Here is a 17,089-nt window from a genome sequence, read left to right as displayed (position 1 = left end):
TCATTTCAGATTTATACTTAGATTATCACAAGCTTTTTAATAATTACATATTTTTATTTTTTAAATACACAGTTAAGTTGCTGTCATATGTGTGGGTAAATGTATATATGTATATATATGTACACACATATGTATGTGTGTGTGTGTGTATATATATATATATACATCTTAATACCAAATATGCTAGACACTGGGATCAATTTGAAAAAAATTCAGTCATATTGAAGTCACAGTTTCTGTCTCAAATAGTAAAACTATCTATTCTACTTGAAAGTGGAATACCTACATTTAGTAACACATCTAAAACAAGAAACACCACAAACTGAACCAAAAACTTAATAACATTAGAATCTGTGTCAAGCCTGAAACAGAAATGTTAAGATCCAGCACACACTTTAAATTTGAGAGAGGATCATTATTATTTTCTTTCCTGTAATTGAGATAGGTGGAGGAAACATAATCAGTCATTTGGAATTTGCTGTGAACTTGTGTGCTTATTGTCTGTATAACTTCAGGTGAGTTTCACTTTACTAACACAGATAGCTTCTATGCAAAACAGAGAGAAAAGCAATTCTCCTCAACCTAACAAGCTCACTAATCTTATATTTATAGACAGACTGTTCCAGGTGAAAACTAGTTGTTAGAGATTTGATAGCAAATAAAAAATTATCTATACACGGAAGACTTGAAATTTTATATGCCTCTCTTAGCTGTCTCTTTCTAGACATTTTATTTTTATTTACTATATTGTCCCATCTCCCAGTACCTGTATTCACAGACTTCATTTCATTCACTTTTTCTTTGTTTTGACATTTTTCATCTTCTCTTTCTGCCTGGGGTATCCTATTTTCCTTCCCTCAAACTCTTCTGATATTTACTGCAATGGTTATGGTCCTCAATATTATATAATACACCATTATTCATCCTAAACTGTATGTGTCCTTGCTTTTCCAGAAATGCTTTTAAGTGAAGAACCTACCCCAATATTGCCACCTCAATCTGATCCTCAAGATAATGGTTCACTGGAACCATTATCAACTAGGCAAACAAAACTCAATATGTCATTGCCTGAATGTCACCTGAGAATGATATGGAATGATAATCTCCAAAAACTGTGGCTCTACAAGACTGCTGTTGTTTCTCATGACACCACAGGCAAGTTATAGCTTGTTGAAATTATTAACTTTAGATCACAGTCTCTTCATCTGGACTAAGCAAACATTTTCTGAGTTCCAAGAATCATAATTTCTTCAACATTGTAATTCACACAGACTTCTTTCACTAGTCTCTGTTTGTTTTCAAAGAGTACTTTTGTTTCTGGGGGTGAAAACTATAACTGACTGTGAGTGTAAAAACAAATCTTGATAAAACTGTTGGAAAGGACTGTAGTGGTTTAACAAATTAGTGAGCTTTTTCCTAAAAACCATGATTTCACTAGCACTGAATATGATTAATTAAGTCAATTTTTAAAACCGGGTGTGCTTTCCCTCATTTTTAAGCAGGCCTCAATTCCAATAAAAGAGATATGTAACTACCAATTTTGGCACGAAAGTATAATAGTGTTTCAAAACTACACAGTGCTTAACAATGAGTTATAATTCCATTTCAGAAATTAATAAGCATAATTGACATTTTTAGGGAATGTACAAAGATATTCAGTCTTCATATAATAAAATTTGTAATAATTTAGTCACATATATACTCATATTTAATCAAAGTTAAAGGTGTCAAATGCCCATTATTTTTTTAACTATGAATATAAAGAGTAAGAATATTCTAACAGAAGAAAACACTAATTCTACCAATATGATTGTACTCTCTAGAATGTGGTATACGCCCTGGCCTTGTTCCCCACTGTCCCGACTGTTGGGAAGCTGAAATAGGTGAATTCCCATGGATGGTTTCTGTGCAGCTCTCTTACTCCCACTTCTGTGCTGGTTCTATTCTCAATGAAATGTGGGTGCTCACTTCTGCCCGATGTGCCAATTTTATGTAAGTCTCACAAGACACTTCAAAAATTAAGATATATCACGCATTGATGTAAATTTGAGAATGTTGATAAATATGTTCTTTTAAAACATAGTTTCTTCAGTATTCATGGTTTCCTAATTCAACCTTGCTCTGTTCCCTTACTATAACTGTGATCAGTTTTCTTATCTCATATGAAAGCATTCCCTCTGGATAGATGAGAACAATTTTTGACTTTGGCTATGAAGCTTATTGCATTCTCCCTTATATTTTTACCTTATGCTTTTACAAGATTATTCTTTATTTTATCAAGATACCTTCAATATTCTCATAAATATATCTTTAAGTTATGAAAATTATCATAATTTTATATTATTTAACATATAAAATTGTGGTAGGTGCTAATTTCAAATAAAATATTAGAGACTTTCCATTTTGCATTGTTTCCATTTATGACCATCTTGGCTTTACAGTCAAGCAAAAGTGACATACATTCATTGTATTTAATTTTATTATCTATTAGTAGAAAGATTTTTAAGTCCAGAAAATATTAATACAATAATTTATTGCTTCATTGTAATAGTCATATTCAGATTCTAAATATGTTCATGAGTACAGAGCCTCCCCATACTTTGTTTATGATTAGCAAAGTCTTATGTGTCTAATCAAGGTAATATAAATAAATATAACCAGGTTTCAACCTCTTGACACAAGTTTGCAACCTTCTAAAATCAAATGATCAAAACTGAGACAGGAGGATTGGGAGTACTTGTCTTGTATGGGTTATGGTATATGTTTAATGCTAATATAAATGACTAGAATGAACAGAATCTAAATCAAACTGAAATATCTCTAAAGAGATTTGAAAAAATTGTTTTAAAGTACTTTTAATGTTTCATGTAATCAATGTGGCATCTATGTTACTTTTCATTGAAAAGTGAAAATAATAAAACTCTTGATAAATTTTCCTCCAGAAAACGGTCAGAATCTCTGGCTTTAGTCCAAGTGGGTCTGGTTGATCTTCAGGATCCTACACAAGGTGAAACTGTAGGTATCCAGCGTTCTATGCCATATTTAAGTCCCAGGGGACCTTTAGGACCAGGACTAATCTTCCTGAAGGATCCAATACATTTTCAACCATTGGTGTTTCCTATTTGCCTGGAAGAAAGTCAAGAACAAGAAAGACACATACAACTATATGACTGCTGGTTACCCAGCTGGTCCCTCATGAGAGGTAAGTAATAATGATGAAGAGAGTGGAATATGATAACAGAATTTTCTTTTTATCAATTGAGGCTTTATCGTTTTTATATTTCATATATGTTTTAATTTCTCTGTATCACAATAACCTCCAAACAAACAAACAAAAAATCTCTCTCTGATTTTTATCAGGAAGTCCTGGTATCCTGCAAAAAAGGCACCTCAGCATCATGCAAGACAGCACCTGTGCTAAATTTTGGCCTCAACTGAATGAGTTCACTTTCTGTGTAAAGGCCAAGAAAGCTATGGGGGAATCTGGCTGTAAGGTGAAAAATAGAAGAATGGACTGTAAAGACATAAGAAATACCATTTTAAAGTAAATGTTATCTATTATCTTATTTCAGTTTGTCAACTAAAGTTTTATTTTCAAATTTTTTGTAGGGTGATCTTGGGGCACCTTTGGTATGTCATCTAAAACAAAAAGACATATGGATGCAGGTGGGAATTTTAATTGACTTTGATGAACATTGCACAAAGCCCTATGTCTTCAGTCAAGTTAGTCCTTTCATTTTCTGGCTCCGGAGAGTTACACAGCCCAGTCGTTCACCCTGGCCTAATCAAAGACCTGTGATTACTTCTCCTTCTAACAACCTGTCAGTCTCTACCAGTAGCAAAGATTCAACTTTTATCTCGCCATCTACTGGTGTTCATCCACACTTCATCTCTCTGCCACAGCCTCAAGGTAAGATCAAAGTATATTGTTGTATGGGATCCAGTATAAAATTGAGAAAAATAGAGATTTAAAGGAGGTAAAGAAATTTTCTGTTTCTGAAAATTTTATTATTTTTCTAATATCTGCAGATTCAAGATTTCTTTGGTCTTTTCATGGGCAGTTTATATCTAATGCACTGTTCTGCTATTGTAATGTTACTGTAAAATGCTTATGGTGCTGATTATAGTTTATATAATAATAATTGACTACTCTGAGACCTAGAACATTAAATACTTTCTTACATTTTAAAAGGTAATGAGCAACACATACCTTAATAATTTAATATCTAGCAGAGTTTTTATTAGTATACAAATTCCCTGTTTAGATGGTAGAATCATTTTCAATTTAGGTACTTTGGCTTAACTGATAGGGAATATTGACTTCATAGGTTCCTGAGCAGACAACTCTGTAATTCTGTTTGTGATTGTCATCTTTTCCCCTTCATTTTTCTGAAATATATCACAGTTTCATAAATAGCAATTTCATATTACTTGCTTAAAGTAGAATATACACTAATGCTGCATAGAATCAAGACCTAGTATAACATTTGATATGAATATGTTTTCATAGTTATATTAAATATTTTAAAAATACAAATGAAGCTATTTTATTTATTTGTTGAAATATAACACTTAAAAAATTTCCTAGAGAACTCATTGAAATATAAACTAGAGATGATAGTTATGCTTCCAGTTTTGTCATCATTTGTGTGGTGTTTTATGACATATAAATTATCTTCACCATTTTCTATTAATCTCCATTAATTTGGCATGGAGAAATTTCTGTGACTAAAATGCTAATAAACAAGGATATTCATATCATCATGCATACATTTCTTGCTTAATAATATATTTGCTATTAAGGTACAATTTTAAGTTAGATGGCTCCATTAATATTTGTATTTAATGGTCTTCTTTCCAACATGTCCTTTCATTTTCTAGAATGCTATAAAACTAAACATTTTTATTTCCTACAAAGGGATAAAATAAAATAGAAGCAGGAGTTGTAAGATAACATAAAATGGTTTCCAATATTTGCTCAAACAGGGAAGTAGGAAATATAAGAAGATGTTACCTTTTTAAGGAAAAAAAACTTTCTATTTATTTATTTATTTATTAAAGATTTCTGCCTCCTCCCCACCACCACCACCCATTTCCCTCCCCCTCCCCCATCCAAGTCCCCCTCCCTCGTCAGCCCTAAGAGTAATCAGGGTTCCCTGCCCTGTGGGAAGTCCAAGGACCACCCACCTCCATCCAGGTCTAGTAAGGTGAGCATCCAAACTGCCTAGGCTCCCACAAAGCCAGTACGTGCAATAGGATCAAAAACCCATTGCCATTTTTCTTGAGTTCTCAGGAGTCCTCATTGTCCATTATGTTCAGCAAGTCTGGTTTTATCCCATGCTTTTTCAGACCCAGGCCAGCTGGCCTTGGTGAGTTCCTGATAGAACATCCCCATTGTCTCAGTGTGTGGGTGCACCCCTCGCGGTCCTGAGTTCCTTGCTCGTGCTCTCTCTCCTTCTGCTCCTGATTTGGACCTTCAGATTTCAGTCCCGTGCTCCAATATGGGTCTCTGTCTCTGTCTCCTTTCATCACCTGATGAAGGTTAATATTCAGGAGGATGCCTATATGTTTTTCTTTGGGTTCACATTCTTATTAAGCTTCTCTAGGATCACGAATTATAGGCTCAATGTCCTTTATTTATGACCAGAAACCAAATATGAGTGAGTACATCCCATGTTCCTCTTTTTGGGTCTGGCTTACCTCACTCAGGATAGTGTTTTCTATTTCCATCCATTTGCCTGCAAAATTCAGGAAGTCATTGTTTTTTACTGCTGAGTAGTACTCTAATATGTATATATTCCACACTTTCTTCATCCATTCTTCCATTGAAGGGCATCTAGGTTGTTTCCAGGTTCTGGCTATTAGAAACAATGCTGCTATGAACATAGTTGAGCATATACTTTTGTTGTATGATAGGGCATCTCTTGGGTATATTCCCAAGAGTGGTATTGCTGGGTCCAGGGGTAGGTTGATCTGGAATTTCCTGAGAAACCGCCAAACTGCTTTCCATAGTGGTTGCACAAGTTTGCATTCCCACCAGCAATGGATGAGTGTACCCCTTTCTCCACAACCTCTCCAGCAAAGGCTATCATTGGTGTTTTTGATTTTAGCCATTCTGACAGGTGTAAGATGGTATCTTAAAGTTGTCTTGATTTGCATTTCCCTGATCGCTAAGGAAGTAAAGCATGACCTTAAGTGTCTTTTGGCCATTTGAACTTCTTCTGTTAAGAATTCTCTGTTCAGCTCAGTGCCCCATTTTATAATTGGGTTAATTAGCCTTTTACGATCTAGTTTCTTGAGTTTCTTATATATTTTGGAGATCAGACCTTTGTCTGTTGCGGGGTTGGTGAAGATCTTCTCCCAGTCAGTGGGTTGCCTTTTTAGTGACAGTGTCCTTTGCTTTACAGAAGCTTCTCAGTTTCAGGAGGTCCCATTTATTCAGTGATGCCCTTAATGTCTGTGCTGCTGGGGTTATACGTAGGAAGTGGTCTCCTGTGTCCATGTGTTGTAGAGTACTTCCCACTTTCTCTTCTATCAGTTTCAGTGTGTTTGGACTGATATTGAGGTCTTTAATTCATTTGGACTTGAATTTTGTGCATGGTGATAGACATGGATCTATTTTCATTCTTCTACAGATTGACATCCAGTTATGCCAGCACAATTTGCTAAAGATGCTCTCTTTTTTCCATTGTATACTTTTAGCTCCTTTATCAAAAATCAGGAGTTCATAGGTTTGTGGGTTAAAGTCCGGGTCTTCTATTTGATTCCATTGGTCGACTTGTCTGCTTCTATGCCAATACCAAGCTGTTTTCAATACTGTAGCTCTGTAATAGAGTTTGAATTCAGGGATGGTAATGCCTCCAGACAATTCGTTATTGTATAAGATTGTTTTGGTTATCCTGGGTTTTTTTGTTTCTCCATATAAAGTTGATTATTGTCTTTTCCAGATCTGTGATGAATTTTGATGGAATTTTGATGGGGATTGCATTGAATCTATAGATTGCTTTTGGTAGAATTGCCGTTTTTACTATGTTGATCCTTTCAATCCAAGAGCAAGGGAGATCCTTCCACTTCCTGGTGTCCTCTTCAATTTCTTTCTTCAAAGATTTAAAGTTCTTGTCAAATAGATCGTTCACCTTTTTGGTCAGAGTTACCCCAAGATATTTTACGCTATTTGTGGCTATCGTGAAAGGTGATGCTTCTCTGATTTCCTTCTCTGCTTTGTTATCCTTAGTGTATAGGAAGGCAACTGATTTTTTGGAGTTGATCTTGTATCCTGCCACATTACTAAAGGTGTTTATCAGCTGTAGGAGTTCTTTGGTAAAGTTTTTGGGGTCGCTTATGTATACTATCATATCATCTGCAAATAACGAAAGCTTAACTTCTTTCTTTCCAATAGGAATCCACTTGATCCCCTTATGTTGTCTTATTGCTATTGCTAGAACTTCAAGCACTGTATTGAAGAGGTATGGAGAGAGTGGACATCCTTGTCGTGTTCTTGATTTTAGTGGGATGGCTTTGAGTTTTTCTCCATTTAATTTAATGTTAGCTGTCGGCTTATTGTAAATAGCTTTTATTATATTTAGGTATGACCCTTGTATCCCTAATCTCTCCAAGACCTTTATCATAAAGGGGTGTTGAATTTTGTCGAATGCTTTTCCAGCATCTAATGTAATGATCATAAGTTTTTTTTCTTTCAGTTTATTTATATGGTGGATTACATTGATAGATTTGCGTATGTTGAACCAGCTCTGCATCTCTGGGATGAAGCCTACTTGATCATAATGGATAATTTTTCTAATGTGTTCTTGGATTCAGTTTGCCAATATTTTATTGAGAATTTTTGCGTCGATGTTCATGAGTGAGATAGGCCTGTAATTCTCTTTCTTAGTTGGGTCTTTGTGTGGTTTTGGTATCAGGATAACTGTAACTTCATAAAAGGAATTTGGCAATGACTCTTCTGTTTCTATATTGTGAAATACATTAAGGAGTATAGGTATTAGCTCTTCTTGGAAGTTGTGGTAGAATGGAAAAAAATCTTTCTATCTAAAGATTAAGTAAACTCTCATTTCAAAAACAAATTTTGCAATGCTAGTTGTTTGAGAAGAGACATATGAAATTAAAATCTTTAAAAAGAGGTCCAACTAACATTCCCACCAAATTTAACCTCTCCTTATTTTATATTTCCTTCTCTATGTAGCTCTAGCAGATCATATTTCTGTGCAATATGCTATGCCATGGCAAGCTACAATCTTCAGTTGTGGGAATCAGATCTGCAGTGGCTCCATTATTAGTAGCTACTGGGTTCTCACTGCTGCCCATTGTGTGCGAAACATGTAAGTTTATGTCACATCTTTTCTTCTACAATATTTTGTATCTCCTCAAGTATGTTGGGTCTTTCTTTTGAAAAAAGTTAGCCTCTAGATTTTTTGTCCATTTCTCTTGTTTTCATGCTACCTTGCTTCTGTGACAACAGAAAATTATCTCAATATGTCAGTTGAATTTTATGTATTTTAATACTTTTAATGAATGATTCCATATATACTCTCACTTCCTTTGTAGGGTTCTCTCTCTCTCTCTCTCTCTCTCTCTCTCTCTCTCTCTCTCTCTCTCCCTCCAAAGAAGGAAATGAACACAAAATCAAGAGATACTGTTTCTAAAGGTGTAATTTTTATACAGAATTCATTTTAATAAATTTCTACCTACCATATAGGAATCCTGAAAACACTCTTGTGATATTGGGACTTAGACATCCCAGAAAACCTCTGAGAGTTGCTAAGGTGACTACTATTTTACTGCACGAAAGATTCCGGTTAGTGAGTCAGGCTGCAAGAAATGACCTTGCTTTGGTGCTTCTTCGAGAAGGCCAGAGTTCTATTCATATAATGGCACCTTTGGGCAGCATAAAGGATTTGAACACTTCAGAATGCTGGCTTTCTGGACCCCAAATTCTTAAACAAGGTTAGTGCACAAATTCTTTCATTTGTCAAGGGAGGATCAATTTTCTTTTGAATAAATACCTGGATTTTAATATTACACTTAAGGAAGAACTGTAATTACAATAGTTTATGCAGTCAGCCTGTGCAAATTATAGACTTACTCACATATATTTTTGTATATGGTAGTGTTTGTAAGAAAGCATGGATAATAAGACATTTTTACTTTAGCATTTCAAGGTAAAAAAAATGGCATACATAATATTATGTTGTACATTTATCTGAAAGTTTGTTGCTTCATGAAAGTTTACATACATGAGATTTGTATTCTTTATCTATTTTCCTAGGATATATATTTGAAAATCTAGATATGTTACAGATACAAGTGATGGGGGCATCCAAATGTGCCTATCTCTATCCAGACATAGGAAGTTCTACGGTTTGCTACAATGCACAAGCAGGTGTTCCTGAAATAAGCATCGTAAGCATATAAGCTTTACATTGCTTTTTTGTCTACCAGAAATTAGAAGGTATAAATATAAGAGACCTATATTTCTGTTAACAATATTTCTTTCTTTAATGCTCTCTGAGTCCATCCATCTCTACTTCTTTTATTGAAAAGGGCAATAGTGTAGTTGAAGGCTCAAATATTTTGTCTGTTTTGAGTTTGCATACATTTTAGAAAAAAATATTCTTTTCTGAATCAAAATTGCACATGCCAACTTTATGAACATTTCTATTACTCTTTAGGAAGTCTAAGAGTAAATAATCACTTTGCATATCGACTTACCTGTCTTTTACTTTACAGGAGTCAATGAGTCCAGGAAGTGCTGTGATATGCAGACCACTATATGGAAATCGCAAATGGAGACAAATAGGCTTCACTAGTCTCAAGCGTCTAGCTACCATAGTTGCTCCACACTTTTCCTGGATCTTGTCCTCAACAGCAAAGTCAGGCTATCCCTTAGATCAGGCACTCATTCCTTGGGTAGAAAATTCCAAGTCTTATAGACTTGAGAAACATCCAACCACATTGCTACTTTCCATCATAATGATTATTTCAGTGAAAGGGATTTTTATTCTCTAGTGCACTGATTACATCAATGTGTTCAAACCTGCTGAACAAATATATCAGGAAAATTTTTAAAAAGTTATGACTTAATGCCTTATAGTACCTCCCAAAATATTGTTTTAATAAAGAGTATTTCCCTAAACAATGACATCTTATTTTCTTTTTTTACTAGTTACCAATGATATTTGATTAATTCTATTATTTTATAAATAAGTTTCTTAATCCATATTTGTATGTATTCCATGTATAATCATGGGTTCCCCAGGAAAGTTAGAATACAGTTGATCCCCTTAGATATACATCCAACTTTGAGATACCTAAGATAGTTGTTAAGAAACAAATTTAAGCCTAGGAGGAGGCTCTGAAGCTGTAGTTTCCCTGCTCAGCTCTCTGGATGCCCCCCCGCTGGGCTTGGAGCATGCTGTTCTGCACCCCACCCACTTCCCCACACTAGGTACTATATAGCACCCTAGAAAAACAGGAGGCATCCAGGTAGTATTTGGTGTACTGAACTCGAAGATTTTCTTTTAACTTTGAGAGACAACAACATGTGTCAACATCAGAAATGGCATCTCTAACCAGACAGTGCTGGCAGTGCAGAGTTCATCACACATGGAAATGTGCGGCCATCCGGGTCCAGTCTCTGAGCTGATTGAAGCTCCACTGCTTGCAATACGGACAGCAAGGAAATAAAGTGCATCACGACCCCATCACACAGCCAGGGCACTGTGGAGGAAGAAAAGCAGCCAAGGGGTGGGGAAAACAGAGGCTCACAGACTACTCAGGGCCAGAATGGGACACGAACACAAAGCACAGTCCTAGTTCTACCCGCATCTCCTGGCCCAGAGTCCAGTCCATTGCCAGTGCCTCTGACCTCACACCATAGCCCATACCTGGACATGAGCAGGGAGGGGCTTCCTGGAGCAGGAGGTCTAAGAAGGCAGGGCCTCCGTCTCCACACTCATTTCTCTCAGTAGGTCAAGGCTGATGTCATGCTGAAGGTTTCCATATCAGGAATGGAATGCATGGACCTTGAGACACCAGTAGTGGAGAAGCTTGGAGGAGTGTAGGAGAAGTAGTAAAAGTATCCCTTGGGCCATCCTTGGGCATTTGGAGAGGCTAACCTAAGAAGGGCCTCCTGGACAGACTGTGCTCAGTATATCTGGAGGAGAATTTTTTCCCATGTGATGCCTGGGATGGGGTTACAAGCCTGGGAACATAGAAAGAGGGCCATACCATGGGTCTCAGCCTATAGCTCCTCGACTTCCCATGAACCACAATACCATCATTGTAGTCCACTACCACACAACTGCTCGGGGGCCCCTGGTGGCGAGGACTACTTTCAGGAAGTTCTTGAACCTTCCTCTCTGTTCATGAACTCAACATCTGCCTGGCTTCTAGTCTACTCCAAGGAAAGGCACATGCCCAGTTACCCTAACCCACAGCCTCTCTTTCTCCCTAGGTCCCCTGGTGCTCTCTACTCCCTCCCCACCCTGGTGTCCTTCTAGGCCATGGAGAAGACTGCAGTAGGGGTGGGAAAATGCAGGTCCAGGGCAGGCTGAGTTCCCCCTTCTTCTGTGTGTAACAGGGCAAACCCAGCCCGGCACTTGAACCCCATTGTATTCATAAGATGAGGGAATATGTCTCCTTCAAAGTGTTGCTAGGAGATATCAGTGCCCTAGGTACACTGGCATCTTTTCTATGGTGGGGCCAGAAGGCCTGAGCAACCCCACAACTCTCTAGGCCTCTACCAGAAAGGCCCTTCCTCTTCTAGGCAGGTTCGTCACTCAGCTGCTCCCTGGGCTGCTCAGGAACAGAGGCAGGCATCTCTACATAGGGATCCATCTTGAAATGATCACAGAAGGGATTCATCACCCAGAAGACTAAGGCCTGAAAAAAAAAAGGAAGACTTTAGAGTTGGCTTCCTGTGCACTCTGCTTCTCCACCCTATCCCGACAGCTGCTGATTGCTGCTGGAATCCTTCCCACTTCCCCAGATCCTGTGGCACACGGCTGCCAGGCTGCTCATGGCTGGAAGATGGGCTTCTGGGTCTTACCAGTGTCATCGCAGGTGCTGCTGGGCAGACAGGGAGGATGGGAGAAGCAGGCTGTGGGGGAAAGAGACGATTGTAACCAATATTTCCTGTTCTTTCCTGTCTTCAGGTGCAGAGAGCCTCAGGAATGCCCCAGACTGGGTTAGGGGAGCAAGAGGGAGAGCAGGGGGAGCAGGCAGAGGACAGTACCCTGCCCATCCCCAAGAGTGCAGTGCAGGAGGCAGTCTGGAGAAGGGCTGCACAGAGCTGCAGAGACTAACCTTGGGCCTGCATGCAAAGAAGGGGACAGACCTGAGGTTTGGTTCAGAAAAGAACTGTCCATTTTATCTGACCACCTGACATAGGGAGACTGATTGACAAATATTTCCTCTTCTAGCACCTTCCTGGGGGCTCACTGGCCCATTCAGGGTTCAGGTTACATCTCAGGATGGTTCTACAAAACAGGGAACTGAGGCTGGAAGGTGGGTGGGAGGGACTCACTGTCTGTTGGTGATTAATTGACCCTCCAAGATGCCATAGCCACCCAATACCCAGGAAACATGGGAAAGCCTCACCTACCTCTTCAGTTTCCCAGCTTGGCCAGGCCACAGGTATGACAGGGTGCTGCGCCTTCTAAAATCCTCTACCCATGTGGCCTCTCCAAACCTACTGTGCTACATTTCAACTGACCCTACTGCTCTCCCTCATCCTCCAGATGTCCCCGGTCTCTGGTCTTCTTTCCCAGACTCTTCACATCCACCTTATCTTCTCACTATCCCTATGCCTCCTCCCAGCCTTTTGCCCTCTAGCTCATCACCGTCTCAGCCTTTAGTTTCCTGTCTACTCCCTGATTCTCCTGATCTCTACAAGACTCCTGCATTCCTTCCCAGCTTATCTCAGCTGTCTCCTGCCTTCCTACCTGTGCTACTCCTGTGACTTCTACCTTTCTCTAGACACTAACCATCTCCTTTAGCCATGTGATCTCCCCACCCTTCATCTCTCCCAAGTCTCCTACCCTCTTCTGAAGCTTCCTACTCTCCTCCCCAGATTCCTATGTCTTCCCAGTCTCTAACCTTTCCCCCTGGACTGCTGTCTTCATTCCTAACCTCTTGCTTTCTTGTGTGTCTTCTCCTGATGTTTTCCACCCGCCCCATGACCTCAGATCTCCCTGCAGCCTGCTGGCCTTGCCCTAAGCCTACTGTCTTCTCCCCAGACTTCCGTGCGATCACCGAGACTCCCATTTTTTCCTTCCCAGACTCCTGCCTTGACTCTAGGCTTATGTCCTCTTGTAGCATTCTAAGAGCCTCTGAATCTCCAGCCTTCCTCTTAAAGCTTGTAAGATACCAGTTCTTGGACGGCAAAGACAAGAGGATCATGTGTTTGGTGGTAACCTGTAAAAGAACACGCCTTCCCCTCCCCCCTCAACAAAAAAAAAACCAAGGTCCTAAGCAGAGCTAAAAGTTCTAAAAGCCATCTATTTGAGAACTGCTGATAAAAGCTTCTCATCCGACCGAGAACACCCAGTGGTTGTAAAACAACCCCCTCTCAGTTTCAAAAACAAACAGTTTGTCTAAGGAAAACAGCTAATTTTGCCATTCTGCCCTAAGCAAATACCCTTCCTCCATCTCTATCCCCAGCTTGAAACATGTAATCTTCATTCTTTTGAACTCTGGTCATTGAGTGTCTGGGTCCTGTGCCCTGATTGTTGTGTGGCCAAAACTTGAGATGCCACCTCTCTGACGTTCCATAAAGCTTCTCTACGTGTTGAGGTCAGCTCTGTCCTTATTTCTTCCTGCACATTTAACTCTTACATATTCTTACAGCTCAGGCTACAGGATGAGTTTCTCTCTGAGAGCAAAATTTCCTAATAATCTCAATATGAACATAAGGAAACAGTCACACATATTATTCTCCAACAAGTACCAGCACCTTGGCACTCATCCTTGAACTCTTTTTGATTTCTCATTTTTCTTTTTATTTTATTTTTAAGGTTAATCTTATTTTTATGAATTTATGTGAATGGGTGTTTGACCTGCATGTATGTCTGTGCACCACATGCATGCATTATCCACAGTGGCCAGCAGAGGGAATCAGATCTCCTGATGGTGGCCTAGGAGCCACTTGTGAGTGTCTTGAGTATAGTTGTTGGGGATGAAGCCTAGGTCACCCAGAAGAGAGGCCAGTGCTAATAAGCATGACGCCATCTCACCAGTCCTGAATTTTTATTTTAATTTTCTTGTATGTTTAAAGTCTGTATCTGCAACCCACAGTGTTCTTTAACAAGTTTGGTGTTATTTATACTTTATGAATATGGAACACAGTGACTGTTTGGCAAGAACTGGCAGCTTTAAGACCTCGAGGGGAAGGAAGTATACAGAGTGTAGTAAGAGCTACGGGCTGTGTTCCGCTCCCCGGCTCCTGGTCACCAGCTAGATTTATACCCGAAATAACACCACACAAATTGTATTCATTTTAAACACTGCTTGGCCCATTAGTTCTAGCCTCTTAATGGCTAATTCTCACATCTTGCCTAACCCATATTTAGTAATCTGTGTAGCACCAGTCTTAGGGGCAAAGATTCAGCATGTCTGACCTGGCGGCTTGCTTCATCGCGTGTGCCCTGGAAAGGAGAGGCATGGCGTCTGCCTCACTTCCTCTTCCTCCCAGCATTCTGTTCTGTTTACTCCACCCACCTATGTTCTAACCTATCAGGCCAAGCAGTTTCTTTATTAATTAACCGATGAAAGCAACAGATTGATATGACTCTCCCACATCATTTCCCCTTTTTCTGTTTAAACAAAAAAAGCAGGCTTTAACTTTAACAGCAAAATTACATATAACAAAACAGTTATCAAGCAAAGATTACAGTTACAATATTTACATCTATTTTATCTTTTATCATAACAATGGAAAACTATAACTCTCTATCTATTCTTCAACTCCACCAAAGACTCCAGAAGGATATAATACTACCCAAGCAAACAAGAACTAAGCAACTTCCAAAACCCTAGAAATAACAGAGATATCTTGCTGACTTGACAGTCACCCAAAGTTCTTTTGTACCATTGGGGCATCCATCTTTAGCCTACAGGCCCATAGTTTCCAGCAGACATTTCCAAGAAGCAGGAAATTTCAAAGCCAGTTCAGTCACTATCTGTTGTGTCCTGCAGAATGTCTCGCAGACTCTTTCATGAATCAGGAACCCCGAAAGATCATCTCACCTTTAGGCAAGTTCAGTAGTCCTCTCTCTGCGGGTTCTCTGTGTCCAGTTTATGCAATAGTCCAGGCAAGAGCAGTTTCTTGCCCAAATGGCTATCAAACTCCATAATGCCCATCTTCTTCTTCTTGAAGTAGATTGGTGCTGCCAGGAGCAGATATGTCTCATTGTCATGAAAAGCCCTAAATTATTAAAACATTAAATGTCCTATTCTGTAGTCTTTAAAAGATATGAAGAACGCCTATCTGAAATATATCTATGCATATCTAGAAAATCTAACTAACATGACTACAAACTTGATTATTATTAATGATTATCCATTAACAACCTATATACATTGCATTTTTAAATGAACTACACAATCACAATACCTTAATCAAGATCAGAAACACATATACATATAACAAAATAAACCTTAACTTTATACCAATAAAGAAAAATTTATACAAATTATTCATATCTATATCATATCCCCCTTTAAATGTAAAAGAACATTTATAAACAATATATGGGAACATGGGCACAGTTTTTTCTCTCCAAACTGCTTCCTGCGGAACGGAGGCGCTGTTAATCAGGTCTTTCATGGTATAACCTGTGTGCTAGATTCATCTCAGTCAGCAGTCGAGTGAAGTAATTTTTTGAAGGTGTTCACAGCAACCTTTCAGGAGGGTGTGGTCCATCATACCATATTGGGATAGAAACAATCCACAGAGTCTCATCCTCTGTGAAAACAAAAGAAGAAACTCCTTTCCAAAGCATCATGTCCTTCGATCCAAATTTTAAAGTCAAGGTATTTCCAAAATATCTATCTTGGATAAGTTCAACAGCATTTATAAACAAATATCTTTTAGCAGATGTTGCTCCTTCCTCACCATTAAAACAATTCAAAGAGAGCATAATAGCATACAGTATCAAGATTCTCTGTGTATTTTCCATCTTTGTGTGGCTTTATTTTAACCTCTATCTTGTTAATTTTTACTTTTACTTTTTTGAGACAGTTTCTCTGTATATCTTTGTCCTGGAATAACCCTGTAGACAAGGCCGTCCTTGAACTCTCAGAGATCCGCCCATCTCTGTCCCCCAGGCATTGGGATTAAAGGCGTGTGCTACCACACTTTGAAGTCACAGAGGTCAATCTCCCTCTGCCTCCCAAGTGTTGGGATTAAAGGTGTGTACTACCACACCCAACTACTCTCTTTCTTCTTTTTTTTTTTACTTTTAAGAACTTTAACTTTTAGCCTGCATATATTTTTAACATACTGTAAATCATTTAGAGGTTTTCTTTGTCTTTGAATCTTTCTTTACTGTATATCTCTCTTTTTCTGACCACATGAGTCTTTAATTTACCAAGCAATATAGGTAGAATTAAAGCCGTGGCTTTGCTGGCTGGATCCAGCCCATTCCTTAGTTTTCCAGCCTCATGGCAGAGGTACCGGCTGTAGCCATTTTTATTGCCACAACTCTATGGCGTTTCAGGTTCCCTGCCAGCAAGCAAGCTGAAGCATTCTGCTCACAGACCACACTCAGTTGGCTTGTCTGTCTGAAAGAGTCAGAGTTTGCCCTGGCAGGACAGACCAGAATGCCAGCATTTTAAAACAGCACAACTTTTTTCCTGCTATGGCTGAAAACAAATGAGCATGCAGTCAGCTTTTATCAACACCATTTAAGTGTTTTGTGGCAAGACTTCTTAATGAGCTGCAAGGTTTTGCAGCTAAAGCTGAGTCAGGAAGCCTCTCTTAGATGAGAGCACTTGCTTGCCTCTAGCAAGCAGAGCAGACCCAAGAAATTGTTGCTACCAAGAAAACGTGCTTTATTCTATTGTTTTCCAAGCT

At 38.8% G+C, this 17,089-nt stretch overlaps 1 protein-coding gene across 1 annotated transcript; it reads left to right on the top strand.

Annotated features, from left to right (window-relative positions):
- The first annotated feature begins 3,660 nt into the window (after nt 1–3,660).
- LOC130868636 (serine protease 55-like) lies at nt 3,661–12,320 on the top strand. The gene is made up of 6 exons (XM_057760786.1): nt 3,661–3,910; nt 8,201–8,336; nt 8,714–8,961; nt 9,284–9,417; nt 9,745–9,924; nt 12,171–12,320. Exons 1-6 carry the CDS (start codon nt 3,661–3,663, stop codon nt 12,318–12,320), a joined length of 1,098 nt encoding a protein of 365 aa, XP_057616769.1.
- Nucleotides 12,321–17,089: the final 4,769 nt, after the last annotated feature.

Source organism: Chionomys nivalis, chromosome X, assembly GCF_950005125.1.
Source record: "Chionomys nivalis chromosome X, mChiNiv1.1, whole genome shotgun sequence".
Lineage (NCBI taxonomy): Eukaryota > Metazoa > Chordata > Mammalia > Rodentia > Cricetidae > Chionomys > Chionomys nivalis.
The sequence above is the reverse complement of the archived record's forward strand: the minus strand, read 5'-3'. Positions and strand labels throughout refer to the sequence as shown.

Coding starts and splice junctions, on each gene's coding strand:
- LOC130868636 (XM_057760786.1), top strand. CDS start 3,661: ATGCAGGTGGGAATTTTAATTGACTTTGATGAACATTGCACAAAGCCC. Junction 3,911..8,200: donor CTCTCTGCCACAGCCTCAAG/GTAAGATCAAAG, acceptor TTCTCTATGTAG/CTCTAGCAGATCATATTTCT. Junction 9,925..12,170: donor ATCAGGCACTCATTCCTTGG/GTAGAAAATTCC, acceptor TCCTGTCTTCAG/GTGCAGAGAGCCTCAGGAAT.